Below are 21,725 nucleotides of genomic sequence, written 5' to 3' on the forward strand. Positions count from 1 at the left end.
ACAGAAATATTGTGAGCTCACAACTGTTGATGAGAACATGATGAGGGAATGGGAAGCAAGGAAAGATGGACTCTTTGACAAGACTTACTTGTTTTTCGATGAATGCATTGATTCTCTGCAACATCCCCTCACATGTGAATTCGTAGGGCATGTATGGCTCAATCTGCGGAAACAGAACACAAGGCTCCATGAATGAGGAGAACACACCACACGTACCACTTACCAACTCTCCTTGAACCCACCCAATGCATGAGTGTCAATGCCTGCAGGCAGCCTTGGGAGAGGCTGGAAGTCACCAGTTTCCCAACTTACCCTGTCTGCCCTAGGTGCAGTCCCTGAGCAGACTGTCTACCATCCACAAGTCTCAGATAACCCATGAATGAAGCAGTGGCAAGAAAGCCACCGTTTTTTGTTTTTTTTGTGTTTTTTTTTGTTGTTGTTGTTGTTTTTAAGCTACAGTGAAGACTATATAAGAGGAAAAGCACTAAGGTTAGTGTTTGGCACACAGTAGGCACTCAACAGAAGGTGGAGATTACCACTTGCTAGCAGGTAAGCCCCCTGGGGTAAAGTTATGGCTGTGTCATCTGCATCCCTGTGTGCACACAGTGTGGGACAGGTAGGCTCTTAGCATGAATCTGTTGAATGAAGACAAGGTTACACTGCTTTGAGGAAACCACACAATGAGCTATTTATGGACCCACAACAGTGACCGGAAAACTGGGTTACACTCTTAGGTGAGGTCAGCACATATGCAAGGAACTCATGGTACAAAACTAAGTGATATAAGGCCCTGAAGAGCCCAGCTAGAGGACTCTGGGAGGTCAGAGGGCGAAGCAGACTATGTTTATGAGTCCAGACAGCCAAGGCTGGGGAGTGGCAGCTGTTCCAGGTGGAGTAATGTGAGATTTGATGTGTAAAGGCAGAGGAAGCTGCAGCTCAGGACTGTGGACGTTGCTGAGAGGAGGCAGGAAAGACTCACTGATGTCACCAAAAGCCTTGAGATTTCTAAATTGAGTTGCTTGAACTTCGAGGGGGGCAGAAAACCCTGGGAGGTGCTCACTGTTGTGGGGGAGGCATTCCAATCTACACTGAACCTGGAGGGAGGGGGAAGATAGGTGCGTCTGGATCTCCACTGCACAATGTTTGCTAGGACGCTGAGGTCTGCATCTTCAGTAGCACACCAATCTGAGATGGGAAATTCACTTTGGAGAAAATCACCAGCTTCACAGAGCCCTATAGCCCCTGGGGGTCTCTGGGGGGGAAGGAGCACCTTCACCTCTTCCTCGAGTCTACACTTACCTACCTCAGATTTCTGGGGTAGAGAACAGGACAAAGTATCTAAGATCTGAGGTCTGCTAAACGTGAGACAATGGACAGAGGACATTCCTTAGTGGGCAGCCACGTAGTTGGTCTCGGGACATCCTCTCCCCTTTTCTCTAAATTTATGTTATTTTTAAAATCTTAAGCCATGATTTATAAAAAATTGATAACATATCTTTATTTATACACAATTAAATGCCAGTAGTGTGTTTATAGACAACTGGATGCCAGTTTCATCATACAGGTTGGATCTCAGCCATACCTGTCCACATCTGTCTGGATTGTCAGGAGAGGCTGAGCCTCTGTAAGATCATGGACACTCTCCCACAAGAACAGAGAGGTCACCTTCCTCATCTCTAAAGAACTCAACCTTCTTTGAAGAACATATTCTCAGCTTGTTTGTCCCCATTTCAAGCTTCTGCACCTCAGCAGGGCCATTTCTGACCTAGATATAGCTCTTCATATGAAATGTGAAATTTTATTTTCTTTTAAAGGGTATTTATTTACTCAACTCATGGATGATTCAAGAAGCTTTATGTAACAGGCCTAGAGAAATGTCTCCTCTCAAAGGATACACAGGAACCAAAAGAAACCACTTAAGGCAGAGGACATGGCATATCTGGATTCATTTACAAGTAGACAAGTAGAATTCAGAATTAAACATACATTGGTGTTCTTCTGTCACAAGACCAAGAGATCTACTTCTGTGGCAGGAAGCACCCAATGGCCATTCTGACAATATATTTCAAAGGGCATCCATTAGAACACAGAACTTAATGAATTCAAAAGATTCAATGCAGTAAATACAGAAAATGGCTCTTCCTGTTCTCCCAGTCACGCCCAATTTAACCAAAGGGATGCTGACTCATTCATTGCTCTGGGGCCAGTTCACTGTTTTAAAGGATATGAAGCCAGACAGTTTTCCTACAAAGGAAAAGCAAAAAAAAAAAAAAAAAAAAGAAACTGCATTCCTATGCCACTGCACTGCCAGGAAGTCCCCCTTGCCATTCCAGTGTGGATGGGAGCAGCCTCCTCTGCATGGGAAAGCTCTCCAGACCCTGGGCTTAGGGGACAGAGAGCAACAGCACACCCCAGAAGTGGAAGCTGTTTCATGGGCTGAAGGGAAGGGACAGGCTTCTGCCTAATAGACCTTCAGGAACAAGTGAAGGCTGCTTTGGGGTGTGGAATGAAAGAGAATGCTGAAACCACACCCAGTCCCTGAGAAACCTAAGTAGGGCCCCAAAGAGAAACAAGACCACATTTGTGGTCATCCTCCTTTGTGGAAAAAGGCCTGTTATTCATCCAACTAAGGCCACAGGCAGGATGTTTGCAGGCTACTGGCCTGCTGGCTTGGAAAATTTCTATGAACTTCCCATCTTCTCCTCTGGACCTCCTTTCCTGTGAGATTTCCTGTGTCCACTGGAACCCACTCACCTTTGCAAATCTTACTGTGAACTTACAGCTAAAGCCTGAATGGTCTCACCTAACAGGTGGCGTGACATCATCTGATGAAGAGATGGTCTTAGAAGGTACCAGAAAACCAGGGTTTAAGTCTAGGTTCCTCTTTTACTAGCCATAAGGTTTTAAGTTAGGGAGATCTTATATTTTCTCTGGAGGATTCCAAATATAAACTAGGTCATGTCTTTGTCCTATTCAAAATTTCCCACCATACTTAAAAATACAGTGTCCCCAAGAGTGCCTATTTAAAAGCCCCGTACATCTTCTAGTTCCTAGGAACTGTTTTATGGTTTCCATTGTTTCTGATGAGTAGTTAGCCGTCTTTAATATCATCATTCTTCTGAACGTAATGTTTTTCTCCAGCTAGCTGCTTTCAAGATTTTTCCTTCTTTTGTTTCTTGCCCTTTGACTATGTGCTTTTCTTTTTGTATTTTTTCCTGTTGGGGTTCACTGTGCCCTTGGCATTTGTAAGTTGATTGGAAAATTCTTCGTTCATTAATTGGAAAATTCTTACGAACTGCTCTTTCAGAAATTTCTTCTGTGCCAGTCTCTTCCTTTTCTCAGATTCCAACTACACTTATGCTGCTTCATTTTGTCCCAAAGATATCATGTACCCTTTTCCATTTCATTCTTTCTCTGTGTTTCAGTTTGAATAATTTCTATTGATGAGTCTCCAACTTCATTTTTTTCTCCTTCTGCTGTATACAGTCTGCTTAGAAGCCACTGAAGGAATGCAATTCGGACATTGCATTTTTCTTTTCTAGAATTTTCATTTGACTTAAAAAATAGCTTACACCTCTCTGATGAAATTTCCCATCTGTTTACATATAGAAAGTGGTGTCCACTTTCTTCCCTAAGTTGTTCAATACATTTATCATAGAACTTTTTTGTGTGTGTGTGGGTGCTGGGGAGGGAAACTAAGGGTGATCTACCACTGAGCTACATCCTGCCTGTTTTATTTTTTATGTGGAGCATTAAAGGTCTTGTTAAGTTTCCTAGGCTGACCTTGAACTTGTGGTCCTCCTGCCTTAGCCACCTGAGTTGATGTGATTACAGGAGTACATAACCTTGCTTGGTTTATTATAAAATTTTAAAGTTGTTATCTCATAATTCCAATATCTCGACCATCTCAAGTTCTGGTTGTGTTGATTGTTTCCTCTCTTAATGAAAGGTCATGTTTTCTTTTTCTTTTTTGGATGTCATGTAATTTAAAAATCTTGGAATTACATATGAGAAAACACTACCAAATTTCTGACCCGTCTCTAACAATAACTTTTATGACAATAATTTTTATGTTAATCTCTTTCCTTATTCCATACTTTCCTTTTATTCTATTTTGTGTGTTTTTTTAAATTATTATCTTAACAAACTAGTGAAAAGACTTGAATTTGATTCCAGGTTTTACTAGTTACTAGTGTGATCTTGCAAAACATCTTTTTAAGCCTTAATTGTCTCATCTATATAATGGAAAATAGTCCCACTCAACATGTGAATGTAACTTTATTTGGAAATAGGGTCTTTGTAAATGTAGTCAAGATGAGGTCACACTGATTTAGGGTGGACCCTAATCTAGCACAAGAAGAGGGAAGCAGAGAGACACACAGGGAGAAGCCACACTGTCACGAAGGCAGAGAATAAAGCTCAGAGGCTTTAAGCCAAGTAATGCTTGAGGTTGATAGAAGCTTGGAGGGGGCAAGAAAGATTACAAAAGCCCCCTCATCAATGGGGGATACATTCTAATACTCCTTGTAGATGCCTAAAACTGAGGATAGTAGGAAACCTTTTATATAAGCACTGTGATAGCACAATAGCTGAGCTGATAACAGATAGCTACTAAGTGACTAAACCAGGGTGGGTAGTGTATATAACATGGATACACTGGATAAAAGGCTGATTCATGTCCTAAGTGGGATGGAGAAAGATGGCATGAGATCTCATCATATTATTCAGAATGATATGTAATTTAAAATATATGACTTTTTTCTGGAAATTTCCATTTAATATTTTTGTAACATGGATGACTATAGGTCACTGACATTGTAGAAAGTAAAATTTCAGATATAAGGAACTACTATATAGTCCAGGAGAACTACTATATACTTCACAGGGTGCATGATCCTCTGCTGACATCTGATTTCAGACTTCATGCCTTTAAAACTGAGAAACTACATTTCTGTTGTTCAAGCCATCAAATTGTGGTACTATGTCACACCAGCCCTAGATAACTAAAACACAAGTAACTCTGGGACACAGGAAGGAAGATCCTTAAATCTCCTCAGGAATGACTCCCTGGTGGTAAAACTTTAGGTGTGGGGCAGATATTTTCAGGCAGCCCAGTAGGACTACACTTCACTAGGAACTTCTATCAACTGGGATAACTTGAGGTTGGGGGACTTCTGCCTACAATTGTTGAGACTGGGTTTGGGACTACACATGTGACCATTGGGAAGCTGACAGCTACACCAAAGCCCAATACCCAGACCATCTTCAAGGGGACAGAATATGGATAGCACATCAGAGTGCCCTTGCTCCCCTGGAGATGCTCTCAATTAACTGAAATTGGCAGGTTAGTGGGCCACCAACTTGTTATCATCCCATTCTGTTTCCCAAAGGGGAACGATGTTGCTTCAAAGAGGTAAACTGGCCATTCATCCAGGATATATGCCCTTCTCGGATCTTCCCCTTCCACTGAACCCATGCCTTACCCATGCCATTCACAGTTTTGCTTTGAAAATTCCTACTCAAAAGACAACTCAGAATGCAGCATTCACCAGAAGCATCCCCCGCCCCTGCTCCCAGCCCTAGATCTTCTGCATGTTGATTTTGGCACTGACCATTATCTGTGCTGTTAAGCATGTGTTTTTTGCTAACATCAACTCCTCCCTCTGATCCAGGTAAATCACAGTGCTGAATACTAGGAATACAGCAGGCAGACATATATGTGCTGCTTTCATGTTGCTTATAGTCTAGCAGAAACTCAGATGGTCTATTATAAGAAATAAGAAATACTTCATAGTGGCTAAACACTTCCTATGTGGCAGATATTGTATTCAAGCACTTTGTATATATGATCTCATTTAGTCCTCTCAGGTTACCAGTCAAGTATGTAATATTACATTACAGAGGAGGGAACTCTACTAGTCACTGGAAGCCAAATCCAAAGTGTGTAAGTCCAGCCCACCCTCACAGCACACCTGCATGATTATCTTAAACATCACAACCAAGTGTGAAGAGTGCTCTGATAGGAGAAGCACAGGGGCAGTGCGTACCTGAGACAGTTAACTACAGGATCAAGACAACTGAACTCATCCCAGGTGGGCGGTAAACTCCCACAGGTGGTGAACCAGCCTCACCTGTGGTTATGGAACAAAGAACCCCTCCCCCTCCCAGAGTGACTCAGAGGGTTCTCACAGATAGTAAGTGCTTAATGTCTACTGAATTGATGAGAAGAGTCCAGAAAAGTAAGTTATTTTATAAGAGCCTACCTAATATTTTGGTAGAAAAAAACAAATAAACAGATATTATGCAAAAACACTTCTTTCATGATTTCTTCCTCATCTCCCCTCCCCTCTTTTGTGGGTAAGGTAAAAGAAGCAGGCCCATCTTTTCAGATCTCTAAGAGTGACATAAGTAGATCTTGGAAGCTAGCATAGTTCAAGTCCCTCCTTCTGTGCCTGGCACACAGGAGCCATGACAGTTCAGCAGAATCCATGGCCACATCTGGACACTGGCTCTGCTTTCCATGTCACACAACATCCATGAAATCTCCAGGCCAAGTCCTACAGACTGGCTACTCTTCTAACTCCAGCAACTGTGGGAAAGTGCCATTGACTGAATCCAAGGGACTGTGATGCTTTCCACATATCAGGTCACATCACAAATGGGGGCAAAGGGAATTAAAGAAACAACCTTCTGATTCAAAATCGCTTTCACTGCATCCTCGACTTCCTCCTGATTGTTGAGATTGACAGTCCAAACATGCGGCCGGCCGATGAAAACTTCAGCATACGGATGCTGGGATGTCAGCTGGAAAAGAGGAAACAGAATACCTCAGTTTCACACTGATTTAAAAAACAAAATCTTCTGGGCTAGATGAAGTGTTGTACATTTTACCGCACTGAGTTGTACTTGCGCAGGTAACAAGACACTCATCCTCTCCCTCAACAACTGAGACCTCCTGTGCCAACATAGCAGTTCAGAAACAAATAGTGATGGCTGCACATCTTGAATCCCTCTTGGAAATAAGAGAATGTCACAATCTGGTGACAAGGTGGCTGTTTTAGGTGGGGTGTGTGGGTGTGCTAGGGATTGAACCTGGGACCTTGGGCATGTTAGGCAGGTGCTCTACCACCAAGCTACACACCCAGCCCTTATAGGTGGCTTTAATTCCTAATGAACATTTATGCTCAACCAAAATAAGCATAGCTCATCCATACTCACCCCTGAAAATAACCTCTGTCAAACCAGTATCTATTTTCTTGGCTAGGACAGACAGGTAGGCATAAAAAATTGCAATAAAAATCAAGGCTGCAACAGTCCCAAGAAGATGAGTATTGGTGCATACAAAAGGTGATAGAAACAGAAGTGATCCCATCAGAATAAAACAGAATCTTCAGGGTTTGAGGAATAATCATCAGTGTAACATCGGGGCCTGAAATTTATAGAGGCAATCTGTAATTGGAAAAGCAAGAAATGGAAGTTTTATCCTAAAGGAGGTTTTATTTTAAAGAACAGGGTGGTCAAAGAAAGCAAAGATGTACATTGACAATTCTGGGTTCTTTAAAAATCCATTCTTCAGGACAGCTAAATTTATCCCTCTATCATGCTGCCACCTCTATTCTTATATCCCTTTAAGGTAGTGGTGTAAAGGAGTGTTCTAGACACTTATGAGAATATTTTTAGTTACCACAAGAGCTGGTGCTACTCTTAGCCTGTGGGTGGGGACTAGGGATACACGACATCTAGTGAGGTCTAGGACAGACCTGCACAAAGAGGAATTGTTCAACTTTCATCATCATCATCATCATTTTTTGATGATGGGAATTGAACCAGGGCCTTGTTAATGCTCTTTACCACTGATCTCCTCCTCCAGCTCAAAGAACTTCCAAATGCCCTGCTGGGCTTTCAGGTGGATTTATAGCATCTAACACTTTGATACAGTTTTAATATACAATAAATTTCCCAGGAGCATAATTACCATGTAAATCAAGAAATGTTTGTACTATTTTATTTGGAACTTCACCCATGAGCTGTCACCATTTTGGAAAAATCATGGCAGTGAAGTCAATGCCACTCAGGATATCAGAACTGCAAGTAAAATGTCCCCGAATTGGTCTATATTTGTAGCTATCACATTAATTGCAATTATGTATATATATATGTGTGATATGTGTACACACTCTTATATTTAGTTTCTCATTCATAATGTCAATTACAAGCAAAAAAGGCTGACAACTATAAGTTGAATGTTTTATTCCTTTTAAATACAAGTGTTCGTGGTAAGGGGGAATGAAAGATATCTGCTAGGATAGGTCTTGGCTACATAATATTGAAATATGTATTACTTTTTATGAATCATTTTCTTTTTATTTATTCTTCATATTAGAGTTAGGAAACTATATATTTTTTTTAATTATGTAGGCAGGCAGGTTACATTATTTAAGATTTTCATTTCAGGAAAAGAAAGATGTTATAACATGTTTATCATAAAAGGAGGTGTTAGCTCTGCTAGTGTTAAGACCTTTGCTGTGGAGGCAAAAGGTCTGGCTCTCTTTTTTCCTTTTCTCTTTAGACTCTGATATAGAGATATACTTGGAGGAGTGGATGTTCCCTCTTGCTCTCAGTCACTGGTCTTGGTAGCCTGCTGCAGCAGTGGTGTGCAAAAGCATGACTAAGGACAGGAAAAATGGGCCACAAGTCATGGGGCTCCAGCTGCAGTTTTCACTGCCAATCACTCAGGGAAATCATTCGAGAAAAGTCCAGGAAGGTTTTCCCCGCTCTGCTCCTGCTTCTCTGCCCTGGGTCAGGTCCTGCACCAGCCTTTTCAACTCTCCACCCTCCTGATGTGTGCCTTCCTCTTTTGCACGCTGGGCTCTGTGGTCAGTGGAAGGCTACAGATGATTTGCAGTTCCATGGAACTGGGAACACCTGGTTTTTTCCTCTGCACATATTTGGGTTCAATCCCTATCAGTGAAATCCCATGTGGGGCCAGGCATTGCGTAATCACCTGCACATACATCACTCATTGGGTTTCTTATGTAGTCATAAGGATTCTGAGGTATAGAGGATTTATAACCCCAAGACCCAACAACCAGAATGTTCAAATCCAGATACTTCAACAACTTATTATCTTTGAAAAGGAAAGAGCATGACAGTTTAGAGGATGTCAATGACTGAAGGCAAATAAAAGCCTTTTAAAACTTGCCAACATAAAAAAAATTCCTTGGACTAAATTTATGCCCCTATTAGACCTTTTGTGAAGATGAGCAAAAAATGTCACATTATTTTCATTTTGTGGCTTAGAGAACAAACTAATTAGCCCTTCTGCTGGAATCAGGGTAAATTAGAGTTGCCATCAATGTCACTATTTAGCAAGTTATGTATCAGCAGCAGTCTCTCACCCCTCCCTACTCTTTAAGGTCCCTGCATATTTACAAGGTTGCTCTAAGCACTAAGAAAATACAAAATGCTGAGCCATTATCATTTCATTCATCTACATTTATTGAGGGTTGCTTAATTTTATGAGGGAGGCATTTTGTGACTCATTAGCCCCTTTTGAATGTTATGTTCTTCCTTTCTAATTTATTGAGAACCATCTGATCTCAGCTACTTCATCATGTATCAATCAGGAAATTTACTAGAGTATAGTTTGTAAAAGTAATGAAAATCTTATTAAATATAAGACATTACTTCAGAGTAGCTATTAAATCTCCAAGGAGAACATGGGTTCTCTTTATTGGGTGGGTTAAGAAAACACACACACACAAAAACAAACAAAAAAAAAAAACCTGATCTCAGAGAATTTCTCATAGTTTACAAAATGTCAGAATAATGACTGGGAATCTACTAATATGTTTCCAAATATGAAGATAAAAATAAAAATCCAGTTCATATTAAAGTATAAAGAACCAAGTATTACCTAAGGCATTGTGAAATGTTTTCCCTTCTGAGTATACACTATATTTTAAAAACTTGGCCCAATGCAAAAATAAAAATAAAGCTTAAACTTATAGTTAGAACTCTAGACTTTCCCTTCAAGTGAAGGCAAAAAAGAGACCCACAGGCAACTGATATGGACCAATTTATGTTGGATGAATTGTTGATTGACATGAAAGATTAACATAGGCAAAAAGAGAGATTTATAATTATACATACTCAGGTATATATATATATATATATATATATATATATATATATATATATATATTTATAATTATATATACTTGTAAAATTTTCCCCTTTCCTGAGGGGAAAATAAAAGATAATTTCTAAGAGGTTTTGACACTTAGAAATCTGTAGACCTATTGACAGCTTTTTCCTAATTAAAGGCATCTTTGGTTCGGAGGATTTGGCAGCTTCTGTGAGCTGAAAGAGCAGAGGAGGCTGCCCCTCTCAAAGCTGCCTAGTGTTGCTGGAGGGAACTACAGATGGAACCTGACCTTCTTGGGGTCCCCCAAGTTCCTCAACATTCATCCCTCTCAGGCTTGAAGTCCTTTCTTCTCCTCTTTAAGGCCCAGCCCCATCTGCCAATCCTTGTCGGTGAACCCTGCACATTCTCCTTCCACCTGGCACAACTCCAAGTTAACTCCCCTCCTTAATCCATCTCCCTATTTCTTATGCACTCCCACTGATTATGCAGCTGTCTTATCCTTCTTCCAGATCAGATCTAGAGCTCTGAAAACAGAAAATGTGTCCTGCTGAATTCCCTTAACGCAGCAAATAGTACCATGGACTCCGTAGGGATGCATTAAACATCTGTCAACTGCCCTTCTGCCTCTCAGCCCTCCGGTGGGAGCCCAGGACTGATGGAGTCATCTGTCTGAGGTCACTCGCTGAGCAACCGTTGAAAGCAGTCCACACTGTCTTTCTACTGGAATCTCATTTTGGGCCTGGTGGCATCTTCCCAGCCAGCAGTTCCAATGTCTGTTCTCTCTTTATGGCATAAAGAATGAAAACCCTCGGCGACCTCAGGAGAAAGCAAATGACTAAATGATGGCACTAACTGACAGAAAACAATGAACATACTTTTTTTTTATATTTTTATTGTTGGTCGTTGAAAACATTACATAGTTCTTAATATATCATATTTCACAGTTTGATTCAAGTGGGTTATGAACTCCCATTTTTACCCCGTATACAGATTGCTGTATCACATCAGTTACACTTCCATTGATTTACATATTGCCATTCTAGTGTCTGATGTATTCTGCTGTCTATCCTATTCTCTACTCTCCCCCTTCCCCTCCCCTCCCCTCCCCTTTTCTCTCTCCTGTAAATCATTTCTTCCACTTGTATTATTCTTCTCTTACCCCTCCTTTCCTCTTATATGTAATTTTGTAAAACTCTAAGGATCACCTTCCATTTCCATGCGATTTCCCTTCTCACTCCCTTTCCCTCCCACCTCTCATCCCTGTTTAATGTTAATCTTCCTCTCAAGCTCTTCTTCCCTACCCTGTCCTTGGTTACTCCCCTTATATCAAAGAAGTCATTTGGCATTTGTTTTTTAAGGATTGGCTAGCTTCACTTAGCATAATCTGCTCTAATGCCATCCAGTTCCCTCCAAATTCTATGATTTTGTCATTTTTTAATGCAGAGTAATACTCCATTGTGTATAAATGCCACATTTTTTTTATCCATTCATCTATTGAAGGGCATCTAGGTTGGTTCCACAATCTTGCTATCGTGAATTGTGCTGCTATGAACATCGATGTAGCAGTGTCCCTGTAGCATGCTCTTATTAGGTCTTTAGGGAATAGACCGAGAAGGGGAATAGCTGGGTCAAATGGTGGTTCCATTCCCAGCTTTCCAAGAAATCTCCATACTGCTTTCCAAATTGACTGCACCAATTTGCAGTCCCACCAACAATGAACAAGTGTACCCTTTTCCCAGAATCCTCTCCAGCACTTGTTGTTGTTGGACTTCATAATGGCTGCCAATCTTACTGGAGTGAGATGGTATCTTAGGGTGGTTTTGATTTGCATTTCTCTGACTGCTAGCGATGGTGAGCGTTTTTTCATGTACTTATTGATTGATTGTATGTCCTCCTCTGAGAAGTGTCTGTTCAGGTCCTTGGCCCATTTGTTGATTGGGTTATTTGTTATCTTATTGTCTAATTTTTTGAGTTCTTTGTATACTCTGGATATTAGGGCTCTATCTGAAGTGTGTGGAGTAAAGATTTGTTCCCAGGATGTAGGCTCCATGTTTACCTTTCTTATTGTTTCTTTTGCTGAGAAAAAACTTTTTAGTTTGAGTAAGTCCCATTTGTTGATTCTAGTTGTTAACTCTTGCGCTATGGGTGTCCTATTGAGGAATTTGGAGCCCGACCCCACAGTATGTAGATCATAGCCAACTTTTTCTTCTATCAGAGGCCGTGTCTCTGATTTAATATCAAGCTCCTTGATCCATTTTGAGTTAACTTTTGTGCATGGCGAGAGAAAGGGATTCAGTTTCATTTTGATGCAAATGGATTTCCAGTTTTCCCAGCACCATTTGTTGAAGATGCTATCCTTCCTCCATTGCATGCTTTTAGCCCCTTTATCAAATATAAGGAAGTTGTAGTTTTGTGGATTGGTTACTGTGTCCTCTATTCTGTACCATTGGTCCACCCGCCTGTTTTGGTACCAGTACCATGCTGTTTTTGTTACTATTGTTCTGTAGTATAGTTTGAAATCTGGTATCGCTATACCACCTGATTCACACTTCCTGTTTAGCATTGTTTTTGCTATTCTGGGTCTTTTATTATTCCATATGAATTTCATGATTGTTTTATCTATATCTACAAGAAATGCTGTTGGGATTTTGATTGGCATTGCATTGAACTTATAGAGAACTTTTGGAAATATCGCCATTTTGATGATGTTAGTTCTGCCTATCCATGAACAGGGTATATTTTTCCATCTTCTAAGGTCTTCTTCTATATCTCTCTTTAGGGTTCTGTAGTTTTCATTGTATAAGTCTTTCACCTCTTTTGTTAGGTTGATTCCCAAGTATTTTATTTTTGGGGGGGATATTGTGAATGGAGTAGTTGTCCTCATTTCCGTTTCAGAGGCTTTGTCGCTGATATACAGGAATGCATTTGATTTATGCGTGTTGATTTTATATCCTGCCACTTTGCTGAATTCATTTATTAACTCTAATAGTTTCTTTGTAGACCCTTTTGGGTCTGTTAGGTATAGAATCATGTCATCTGTAAATAGTGATAATTTAAGTTCTTCTTTTCCTATTTTTATGCCTTTAATTTCTTTCGTCTGTCTAATTGCTCTGGCCAGTGTTTCGAGGACTATGTTGAACAGAAGTGGTGAGAGAGGGCATCCCTGTCTTGTACCAGATCTTAGAGGGAATGCCTTCAATTTTTCTCCATTCAGAATGATGCTGGCCTGTGGCTTATCATAGATTGCTTTTGCAATGTTGAGGTATGATCCTGTTATCCCTAATTTTTCTAGAGTTTTGAACATAAAGGGATGCTGTACTTTGTCGAATGCTTTTTCTGCATCTATCGAGATGATCATATGGTTCTTATTTTTAAGTCTATTGATGTGGTGAATAACATTTATTGATTTCCGTATATTGAACCAGCCTTGCATCCCAGGGATGAATCCTACTTGATCATGGTGTATAATTTTTTTGATATGTTTTTGAATCCGATTCGCCAGAATTTTATTGAGGATTTTTGCATCTAGGTTCATTAGAGATATTGGTCTGTAGTTTTCTTTCTTTGAAGTGTCTTTGTCTGGTTTAGGCATCAGGGTGATGTTGGCCTCGTAGAATGTATTTGGAAGTTCTCCCTCTTTTTCTATTTCCTGAAATAGCTTGAAAAGTATTGGTGTTAGTTCCTCTTTAAAGGTTTTGTAAAACTCTGCTGTATACCCATCCGGTCCTGGGCTTTTCTTAGTTGGTAGTCTTTTGATGGTTTCTTCTATTTCCTCTATTGTTATTGGTCTGTTTAGGTTGTCTATATCCTCCTGACTCAATCTGGGCAGATCATATGACTTAAGAAATTTATCTATGCCTTCACTATCTTCTATTTTATTGGAGTATAAGGATTCTAAATAATTTCTGATTATCTTCTGTATTTCTGAAGTGTCTGTAGTGATATTGCCTTTTTCATCCCGTATGCTAGTAATTTGAGTTCTCTCTCTTCTTCTCTTCGTTAGCATGGCTAAGGTTCTGTCAATTTTATTTATTTTTTCAAAGAACCAACTTTTAGTTTTGTCAATTTTTTCAATTGTTTCTTTTGTTTCGATTTCATTAATTTCAGCTCTGATTTTAATTATTTCTTGCCTTCTACTTCTTTTGCTGTTGTTTTGCTCTTCTTTTTCTAGGATTTTGAGATGAAGTATGAGATCATTTATTTGTTGGTTTTTTTTTTCTTTTTTTAAGGAATGAACTCCAAGCAATGAATTTTCCTCTTAGAACTGCTTTCAATGTGTCCCATAGATTCCGATATGTTGTGTCTGTGTTTTCATTTAACTTCATAAAAACTTCTTAGTTTTTAATTTCCTCCTTGATGTCTTCTAAAACCCATTGATCATTCAGTAACCTATTGTTCATTCTCCAAGTGATGCATGATTTTTCCTTCCTTCTTTTATCGTTGATTTTCAGTTTCATTCCATTATGATCAGATAAGATGCATGGTATTATCTCTACTCCTTTATATTGTCTAAGAGTTGCCCTGTGGCATAATATATGATCTATTTTTGAGAAGGATCCATGTGCTGCTGAGAAAAAAGTGTAACTGCTTGATGTTGGGTGGTATATTCCATATATGTCAATTAAGTCTAGGTTGTTAATTGTGTTATTGAGTTCTATAGTTTCCTTATTTAACTTTTGTTTGGAAGATCTGTCCAGTGGTGAGAGAGGTGTGTTGAAGTCTCCCATGATTATTGTATGGTGGTCTATTAGACTCTTGAACTTGAGAAGAGTTTGCTTGATGAACATAGCTGCACCATTGTTTGGGGCATATATATTTATGATTGTTATGTCTTGTTGGTGTATGATTCCCTTGAGCAGTATGTAGTGTCCCTCTTTATCCCTTTTGATTAACTTTGGCTTGAAATCTATTTTATTAGGTATGACTATGGACACTCCTGCTTGTTTCCGCAGTCCATATGAGTGATATGATTTTTCCCAACCTTTCACCTTCAGTCTATGTATATCTTTTCCTATCAAATGCGTCTCCTGTAGGTGGCATATTGTTGGTTCTCGTTTTGTGATCCATTCAACTAGCCTGTGTCTCTTAATTGGTGAGTTTAAGCCATTAACATTTAGGGTTATTATTGAGATATGGTTTGTTCTTCCAGCCATATTTGTTTATTAATGTTACTAAACCTGATTTGTTTTTCTCTTTGATTACTTTCCCCCCTTTACTGTCCTACCTCCCACTGTTGGTTTTCAATGTTATTTTCTATTTCCTCTTCCTGTAATGTTTTGCCAAGGATTTTTTGAAGAAATGGTTTTCTAGCTGCAAATTCTTTTAACTTTTGTTTATCGTGGAAGGTTTTAATTTCATCTTCCATCCTGAAGCTTAATTTCGCCGGATACACGATTCTTGGTTGGAACCCATTTTCTTTCAGTGTTTGAAATATGTTATTCCAGGATCTTCTAGCTTTCAGAGTCTGTGTTGAGAGATCAGCTGTTATCCTGATTGGTTTACCTCTAAATGTAATCTGCTTCCTTTATCTTGTAGCTTTTAAAATTCTCTCCTTATTCTGTATGTTGGGCATCTTCATTATACTGTGTCTAGGTGTGGATCTCTTATGATTTTGCACATTCAGCGTCCTGTAGGCTTCTAGGATTTGGGATTCTGTCTCATTCTTCAAGTCTGGGAAGTTTTCTCGTATTATTTCATTGAATAGATTGTTTATTCCTTTGGTTTGGAGCTCTGTGCCTTCCTGTATCCCAATGACTCTTAAGTTTGGTCTTTTAATGTTATCCCATATTTCTTGGATGTTCTGCTCACGGTTTCTTAACAGTCTTGCTGAGCTGTCTATGTTCTTTTCAAGTTGAAATACTTTGTCTTCATTGTCTGATGTTCTATCTTCTAAGTGATCTACTCTGCTGGTAGTATTCTCAATTGCGTTTTTAAGTTGGTTTATTGCTTCCTGCATTTCTAGGATTTCTATTTGTTTGTTTTTTCTTACCTCTATCTCCCTGTGTAATTGATCTTTTACTTCCTGGATGTAGTTCCTTGTCAAAGTGATCTTTCATTGTCCGATTTTGCTGTCTCATGTCTTCCTTGAGACTCCAGATCATCTGAAGCATGTATCTCCTGAACTCTTTATCTGACATTCCATCTGTTGTAGCTATTACCTCTTCTAAAGTTGAGTTGACCTGCATTGCTTGTGTTCCTTTCTTTCCTTGTCTTTTCATACTGCTTGCGTTTCTTTCTGCTTGGTGAAACTGTTGTGTTTTTGAAATTTTCCCCCTATTTATTTATATTGCTCTTGTATAGTTGGAAAATGTCCCTTGCAGGGCGGGTAGTGGCTGTGCTCCTCCTCTAATTAGGGTGATCTGTCTACCACGCTGGTCGGTCGCATGTCTGCCCACCCTGCAGGCGCGGGTGGCAGCTCTGCTCTGCCTGCACTCCAACTGTGGTGACGTAACTACCACGCCCTCGGGTCGTTGGTCCTGATCCGGATGTGGGCGGCAGCTCTGCTAGGCCCCTACTCCAATTGGTGTGACGTGTCTACCCCGCTGGCAGGCCTCTAGGCCTGTTCCGCCGGTGGGTCGCAGGTCTGCCCACCTTGTGGGCTCGGGCGGCAGTTCTGCTCAGCCCCCACTCCCAATGGGGGTACCTGACTGCCTCTCCAACAGGTCGCTGGGCCTTTTCCGGACACAGGTGGCGGCTCTGCTCCACCCCCACTCCAATCAGTGTGACATGACTGCCTCGGTGCTACGTGTCCACCACGCTGGCAGGCTACCGGGCCTGTCCTGCCAGTGGGTCGCAGGTCTGCCTACCTTGCAGGCTCAGACGGCGGCTCTGCACAGCCCCCACTCCAAATGGGGTGACTTGGCTACCGCGCTGTCGTGTCGCTGGTCCTGTTCTAGGCGTGGGCGGCTACTCTCTTCGGCCCCAGCTGCAGTTGGGGTGTCACTTGGCCTGCTCTGGGCACAGGCGGCAGCTCCACTCTGCCCCTTGGCCCCCACAGCACCCAGCAGGACCCGGACCGAGAAGCAGTCACCGCAGGTTCCCCAACCCTGGGCCAAAGCAGCTTCGGGAGCCAGAACCCGGCCTCTCCGATCCGGCTCACGCTCCGCTAGGAGCAGGCTCCAAGGAGTGACCCCCGCGGGTTCCCCTGCCCCAGGCCAAAGCAGCTCCGGGAGCCAGAGCCCGGCCGCTCCAAGCTCTCCGAGCTCGGTGCATGCTCCGCTGGGAGCAGGCTCAAAGACGCAGTCCCCGCGGGCTCCCCAGCCCCGGGCCAAAACTGTTCCAGGAGTCAGAACCCAGGCGCCCCGAGCTCAGCGCACGCTCCACTTGGAGCTGGCCTCAACACGCAGTCTCCCTAGCCCTGGGCCAAAGGAGCCCCGGGAACCAGAATCCGGCCGCTCAGAGCCCGGCGCACGCCTTGCCAGGGGCGAGCCCCTAGGAGTATTCTCCACTGGTTCTACAGCCCCGAGCCTGAGCGATCTGTCTGCGAGACGCAGGCAAATACCAGCCTGAAATCACCTGTTCCGTAGCTAAATGAGCTGAGATCAGTAGAGAACAGGGGTGATTACATCAGCTCTCCAAGATGGCGGCTGCTGTCCTCCTCTGTGGTCCGACCGGTGTCGAGAACCGAACTGGACCGCTTCTCTCCTCTGTCTCAAAGCCGGAACTCAGCACAAAGCACGGCCATTGCACCACTGGCAGGAGCCCCCAGAATCCGCATCACTTCACCCCCGCTCCGGCACCTCGCCGCTTTCCAGCGCGCGCCGCAGACTCCAGCTGCGGGGCTATCCGCCGATCAGGCAATGCGACCCTCCGTGTGGAGAAATCGCCCGCGTCCAAGCCCCCACAGCCGAACCTCGTGCGATGGAAATCCGTCCACTAGATTCTGGAGCACCTCAATTTCACTGGAAATTCCCAACAAGATAGCCTTCAGCTCTTTCACCTCGTCTTTCTCCCGCACAGTGACGTGGCGCACTGGGGTGATGCACTCCCTTCGCTGCCATCTTCCCATACTTTTCTTGATAACTTCGTACTGGTTGATCTGGGCCACGTAACGTGACATCCCTGACTTGGCCCTGTGTCTGGAGTGTTCTCAGTGTTGTGAGAAAACACTCAGCATACAAAGAACTGATCTGTATTCTTTAAAAGCAGTGAGGGTCATGAGTGACAATGAAAGGCTGGCTTTTTACAGATTGGGAGACTAAGGGGACATGACAATTGACAATCAAATGCAACATGGGATTCTGAATCAGATCCAGTAACAGAAGATTGATTTTAGCTGAAAAAAATGGCAAAGTACAAATATAGTCTTTATTTCAGATAATACTAGGGTATTGCTGTTAATTTTATTTGATTTTGATAATTGTAGTAGGGTTCTGTAAAATGTCACCAGTAGATGAAGCTGGATGAAGAGTATACCTCAATGCTATATTATTTTTGCAACTTCTCCGTAGACTATCTTAAAATCAGTAAAAACTACAAAATTCTACTTGTAGGCATATAATCAAAAGAGTTATTAGCAGGAACTCAAACAGACAGGGGTATACCACTATTCATAGTTGCATTAATCATAATAGGGAAAAAAAGTGGAAACAGCTCTAATGTCCATCAGCAAAAGAAAGGACAAGTTCAACATGGTAAATACATGCAATGGAATATTAGCCTTAAAAAAAAATAAAAAGGATTCGGACACACGCTACCACATAATCAACCCTGAAAACATCACATCAAAGTGAATAAGGCAGACCCAAGAACAAATATAACATGATTCCATGAAGCCCCTAGAGTAGGCAAATTCATAAAGATATAAAGTAGGAGAGAGGAGGACAGGAGAATGGGGAGTTTAAAGGGGACAGAGTTTCTGCTTGGATGATGAAGAAGGTCACAGATAGATAATAGTGACTGTTGCACAACACTGTGAATTTACTTAATGCCAGTGAATCACACTTATAAATGGCTAAAATGTTTTATTTTATGTATGATTTATCACAAAGTTTTAAAATAGGGGAAATTACAAAAAAAAAAAAGCAATTTGGATAGAAGAAGGAACTTCTGAGATTTTTCTATACCCAAAGGAAAACCTATGGATGATACACAATGGAGAATAACAGTCTCATCAATGAATAGTGATGGGTGTGTTAATGAGCTTTATTGTGGTGATCGCTTTGCAATGTTTATTATTTCAAACATCAAGTTGTTTATCTTAAATATATGGTTCTTATTGGTGAAAAACAAAGAAAAACTACTAGGGATGACTGAAATCTAGTTTCAACCTCAAACTCTAAAGTTTCAAAATCAGTCACGTGCTGTAGCAGAGATTTCTAAACTGAGAAGTTAGTCTCCCTGTTGGGGAAAGTCTTTTAAGCCTTTCCAAAAAAATAGGCTCTTCAAGACTGTTCCTGATCTCTGTGTCTAATGCCTCCCACAGCACTGGCACCTGGCACACAGGTGAGCTAAATATTGGTGAATGAACTGACCTTTCAAAATGAAACCACTTTCATGAAGAGTTCAAGTTATACGAGTAAAAGGTAAAAAGTAGGCAAACATCCAGTTAACCCTTGTCAGAGGTTATCTGGGCTACAGTTAACCTCTTTGAGATAATCTATGGTTCTTATTGATTTTCCATCTCCTTTGGCCATTTCACCAATGATACAGGGGGTTGGAAAAAAGAACTCTTAAAAATAATCAGTTCTATGAACTGATAGGATTCCTGATTCATTAATAAACATCACTAAAAAATGTATTTTATGTGCTATATAACATTTGTTACACAGTTATGACAGGTTCAGAGAAAGTGACCCAGAAGGGTTTCAAAGCAGCAGCACTGAAAAATAAATGCTTTAAAAAGTCATGGTTATGTCATGGGAGGACTGTCCATCAGTGTAATTCCCCTGTTGAAGGCCCTGAAGGACAAGGGTGTTGCTTTAACTGATGGAGAGCATTTTGCAGAACCACCTACTAACTACATGGAAATAAAAAGAAAATCATTCTTAAAGTTTCTTGCACACACCTTTTTCTGGCCAGATATGGAAGCACCCAGCTTGATCATTCACACTTAGCTGCAAATGACTTATTTATTGCCCCAAATCAAATCCAGCTTTCCTTGGTGGTGATTCATCATCCATTGTGAATTTTCAAGCTGATCTCTGAAGGCAACTGAAGCAAGGCTTCTGCAAATGGTTCTAGCAATGGCAGGACCACTTCATGGGGTGGTGCCTGCTGATGGTGGGCTAAAAACTCAGGCATATCACCTGAGTCCCCAGGGACATGTCTTGCCTCTTAAGGTTGAGGTTCCTGGAGAATATCCATGGCCCACTTTTAACTCTCAATAGCTCCTCCTGGAGAGTGGATTCTCCACAAATATGTTACAAATTTGTTACTCAGTTGATCTCATCCTAAGCTCCCAATAAGAAGAGCTTAGCTTCAGACAAGAAGAGCTCAGCTGCAATCAAAAGGCTAGAATGTCCTTGTTCATTAGACAGTTGGCACAGAGGTGATGTGACTGAATCATTTGTTTCTCTAAGCTCCAGGATCAGTTCCCTAACCTTTTCCCTTCCCACATAACCATGTTGGATGATGCTAATAACACTATCACTTCTCTGCTTTCTTTATCCCTGGTTCAGCATCTTTGGATCCAGAAATTTTTAAAAACACTTGAAAACACTTCATGTATCCTGAAAATGGGCAGACTTTTTCCTCTTAACATTATCCCTTAAACAACACTGCATAACTACTGTTTATGTAGCACTTACATTGTAATTATAAGTAATCCAGAGATGATTTGAAGTATGTAAGAGGATAGTCTATGCAAATACTACGCCATTTTACACAAGGGACTTGAGGATCCAGAGATTTTGGTGTGTGTGTGTGTGCACGTGGCGGGGGGGTGGCCAAGGGGGGCGGTCCTGGCACCAATTCTCCATAGATACCAAGAAGACTATACCTACGTTAGCACTAAGTAAATAGTTATTATTTTTTTCCTCCCTTGTTGCTGGGGATTGATCCCAGGACCCTGAGCACGCTAAGCAAGTGCTCTATTACTGAGCTACATCCTACCCCCAGTTATTCCTGTAATTGAAAATAGAATAATTCCGAGAGATGCTTACCTCTCTCAGTGTTGGCTTGCCGATGAAAAAGTCTGTGTTTTTGCTGCTTTTGGGTGGGTTGAACTTGGGATTCAGAAAAGCACATCCATTTGCAATAGCCTCCAGGGGAGCTGGGCCTTCATAAGGGAACCCAAGTCCAACAAACAACTGGAAGACAGAAAAACATGCATATATAAACACATCAGTCAGGACTGGCCTCCCTGGCTCACAGGGGGCTACACTGCGGTCCATTCCTGTGAATGCCTCAGACACTCTGGAGGGGTCCCAGATCCTTGGGGGTGGGGTGGGGCAAAAAGAAGGGGCTTGTTCCAAGATCTGAGAAACTTGTAAAACCCTCGTGAAGTGGCTCAGCTTACGGTATTCTTCTCCGCTAAAAAAAGTAAGGAAATAAATGTTGGGAAGGGGGTTGTAGGGTGGCTAGAGTATTAAAAGAAAAACAACAACAACAAAAACCAAGGCCCTACAATCATCTTTCT

The 21,725-nt window shown here is 41.5% G+C and overlaps 1 protein-coding gene across 4 annotated transcripts in view; it reads right to left on the reverse strand.

The window, feature by feature from the left end:
* Positions 1 to 21,725, reverse strand: part of MGAT5 (alpha-1,6-mannosylglycoprotein 6-beta-N-acetylglucosaminyltransferase) — a 340,832-nt gene that overhangs the window by 24,783 nt on the left and 294,324 nt on the right. For all 4 annotated transcript variants that reach the window (XM_081262405.1, XM_081262404.1, XM_081262402.1 and 1 more), the window contains exons 14-16: positions 21,250 to 21,396; positions 6,688 to 6,804; positions 89 to 163 (exon numbers count right to left, since the gene is read on the reverse strand). In XM_081262405.1, the coding sequence (XP_081118531.1) occupies positions 89 to 163; positions 6,688 to 6,804; positions 21,250 to 21,396 (339 nt within the window). The remainder of the gene's footprint in view (positions 1 to 88; positions 164 to 6,687; positions 6,805 to 21,249; positions 21,397 to 21,725) is intronic.

Source organism: Spermophilus citellus (genome assembly GCF_964194105.1).
Source record: "Spermophilus citellus genome assembly, chromosome: 11".
Lineage (NCBI taxonomy): Eukaryota > Metazoa > Chordata > Mammalia > Rodentia > Sciuridae > Spermophilus > Spermophilus citellus.